The 2,500-nt window shown below is 45.3% G+C and overlaps 1 protein-coding gene across 1 annotated transcript in view; it reads left to right on the top strand.

Annotated features, from left to right (window-relative positions):
- The window catches only part of cacna1ha (calcium channel, voltage-dependent, T type, alpha 1H subunit a), a gene marked incomplete at both ends in the record, with an annotated part of 104,048 nt that overhangs the window by 95,587 nt on the left and 5,961 nt on the right, over positions 1-2,500 (top strand). The window contains one exon of the mRNA XM_079233141.1: positions 1,512-1,590. Within this exon, the coding sequence (XP_079089267.1) occupies positions 1,512-1,590 (79 nt within the window). The remainder of the gene's footprint in view (positions 1-1,511; positions 1,591-2,500) is intronic.

Genomic DNA, 2,500 nt, shown 5'->3' with positions numbered 1-2,500 from the left:
ATATCATAAAAGGATGACATCACTTAAAAGCAATGCTATAAAAATAGGTTTTAAGAAGTGATTGATTCTGCCAGCCTTCATGCACTGTCATAAAAAAAAACGACAACTTTTAGAGTCTCTTCCTGTCCACGCGCTCCGTTTTAAAGGACGTCCCCAGATGCCGCCGGAGTATCCGAGGTCTCTCTCTCTCTCTCTCTCTCTCTCTCTCTCTCTCTCTCTCTCTCTCTCCATTGTTCTGCCATTGTTTCTAAATGTCAAGCGCACAGACGTGACCCATCGGGGGCCACAGGGCGGAAGGTAAATGCAGATGTAATCACAGGAAGTGCACAGAGGTCACGGGGTTTGCCCGGGGGATCGTTCTTGATTACTGTTTTTTTTTTTTTTTCATATATATATATATATATATATATATATATATATACAGCACTCTGGGCTCGCCACCAGATTGCTTTGTGTACTGAGGAGAAAAGCTGCTGTCAATACCTCGGCTGATTGATGGAAAAGAGCTTCCCGTGATTTCTTCTTCTTTAGTGTTTCACGTTGCGTTATGTTAAACGTCCCGCAGGCAGTTTATCAATGTCATCCTGTGCGGAAATACTTATTCAGTTGGCATTTAAATGCTTTATTAAAACCTTTTTCTTCTCCTGCCTTCTTGACGTGAAGCACAAACACGTCGAGGCTTTGAACGCACCTGTCAGGGAGCGAATAATCGCAGAGACAGCCGCTCATCTGGAAGCTGTGGAAACAACTGTTGAGTTTTAAAAACCGCGTGTTTAAAAATGGAAAAAACAAGTCGGGTGGAAACGACATCGACCCATCGGTGGTGTTTTTTGTGTGCATTATACAGGGTTCTTAGGGTCATGGAAAACCTGGAAAAGTCATGGTTATTTCCAGGCCTGGAAAAGTCCTTGGAAAAAAAAAAAAATATCCAAAAAGTTTAGTAAAAGTCATGTAAATGTGTTATATTCATGTGTTCATGACGTTCATTTAAGCTGAGTTTGAAATAATGAATGTGCTTTTAAAAGAAAGATATAAGCAGGCATGCATACAGGCATCTATATAAATGTTTATTCTTTTAATCAAACTATTGTCTCATTCATTTGTGTCATTTAAGGTTTACTGTATGCTTTGTATTCTCATTGTTAGTTTAAATACTACATTTACTCACTTTTTACTGTTTACACCCAGATTTCACTAAATGTTTGTCATGGAAATTTGGTTTAAAGTCACGGAAACCCACTGGTCAACCCTGATTATATTACACGAGACTCACAGACGATGTTCCAGGACACGAGCTGACGTCTGCAGGTGCAAGACATTGTTACGTTCTGTGATTCCCCCTCACGATAGCGTGGTTAGCGTTGAGTTAATCCTCCTCGATCCCGATGTCTCCGCCTCCCCGCGGCGCTAAGCTAGCGGCGCTAAGCTAGCGGCGCTAAGCTAGCGGCGCTAAGCTAGCGGCGTTTACTTTGCTGAGCACAGCGGTATTTAACGTGCCTTTTGCTTTCCAGGTGGGAAACCTGGGCCTCCTCTTCATGCTGCTCTTCTTCATCTACGCCGCGCTGGGAGTGGAGCTCTTTGGCAAACTGGGTCAGTCACACGACTGGAAACACACGCACACACACACACACACACACACACACAGCACGGTCTATATCCAGTCATTGCTACCTCAGTCACGACTTACAGCACATTCCACCCGTCTGCGTTGGATCCTCGCCCGTCTCTCTCTCCTCCCAGTCCCTCATCAGAGACCTGCTTCTAACAAGGAAAGATCACATGTATTTACATGCTGCTTCCTCAGGAGGCCGGCTCCATCCAACAACTCATTTTCTCTCAGAGAGAGCGCCACAATGCGCCACAATGCGCCAGGAAGCGGATTAGCAAAGCGGCGTCGGGGAAAACAAGTCGTGATGAAGAGGCCGCTCTCTGTGAAACCTTGTTAGTAAAGTAAAAACCCCTCTCCAGTTTTTACTTCGCCGCCTCCTCATCTCTTCTTTTCATCATCTGCTTTTTTAATATTTCCCCGTGAAACGTTTCCAATAACTTCCTCCATCAGGGCTGTGATTTAAAGACAGTTAATCCCAAGCAATGCAATATAAAGTAGTAAAGGCCTCCATTTGAATGCGTGACATATTTCTGCAGACCGTAAAGATCCGGAGTTCCTTTCGGGAGACGTAAGACAAGGGGCGATACTGTGCGCACGCCGGGCATTGTGGGAGTTAAACGCCGTGACCGTGGTCGTCTGCAGACAGGATCAGAGTCACAGGCGGAGGGAAATGTCCAGTATTCACGCTGACGGGACTGAATAGATTTCAGTTGGAATCTGAGTCCAAATCAAAATCCCGACGCCCACGTTCCTCCGGCCGCCGGCCGTGACTCAGACTTTTGGGAGGAGAAGTTATTTCTGCCCACCGGAGGGGGACCGGTTGCTATTTTTAGCTTCCACATTCACACCGGTTTCATTTTCCAGAATCCGTCTGGGCCTTTTTTTTTAATT

The sequence above is a fragment of the Taurulus bubalis genome (genome assembly GCF_910589615.1).
Source record: "Taurulus bubalis genome assembly, chromosome: 17".
In the NCBI taxonomy this organism is placed as follows: Eukaryota; Metazoa; Chordata; class Actinopteri; order Perciformes; family Cottidae; genus Taurulus; species Taurulus bubalis.
The sequence above is the reverse complement of the archived record's forward strand: the minus strand, read 5'-3'. Positions and strand labels throughout refer to the sequence as shown.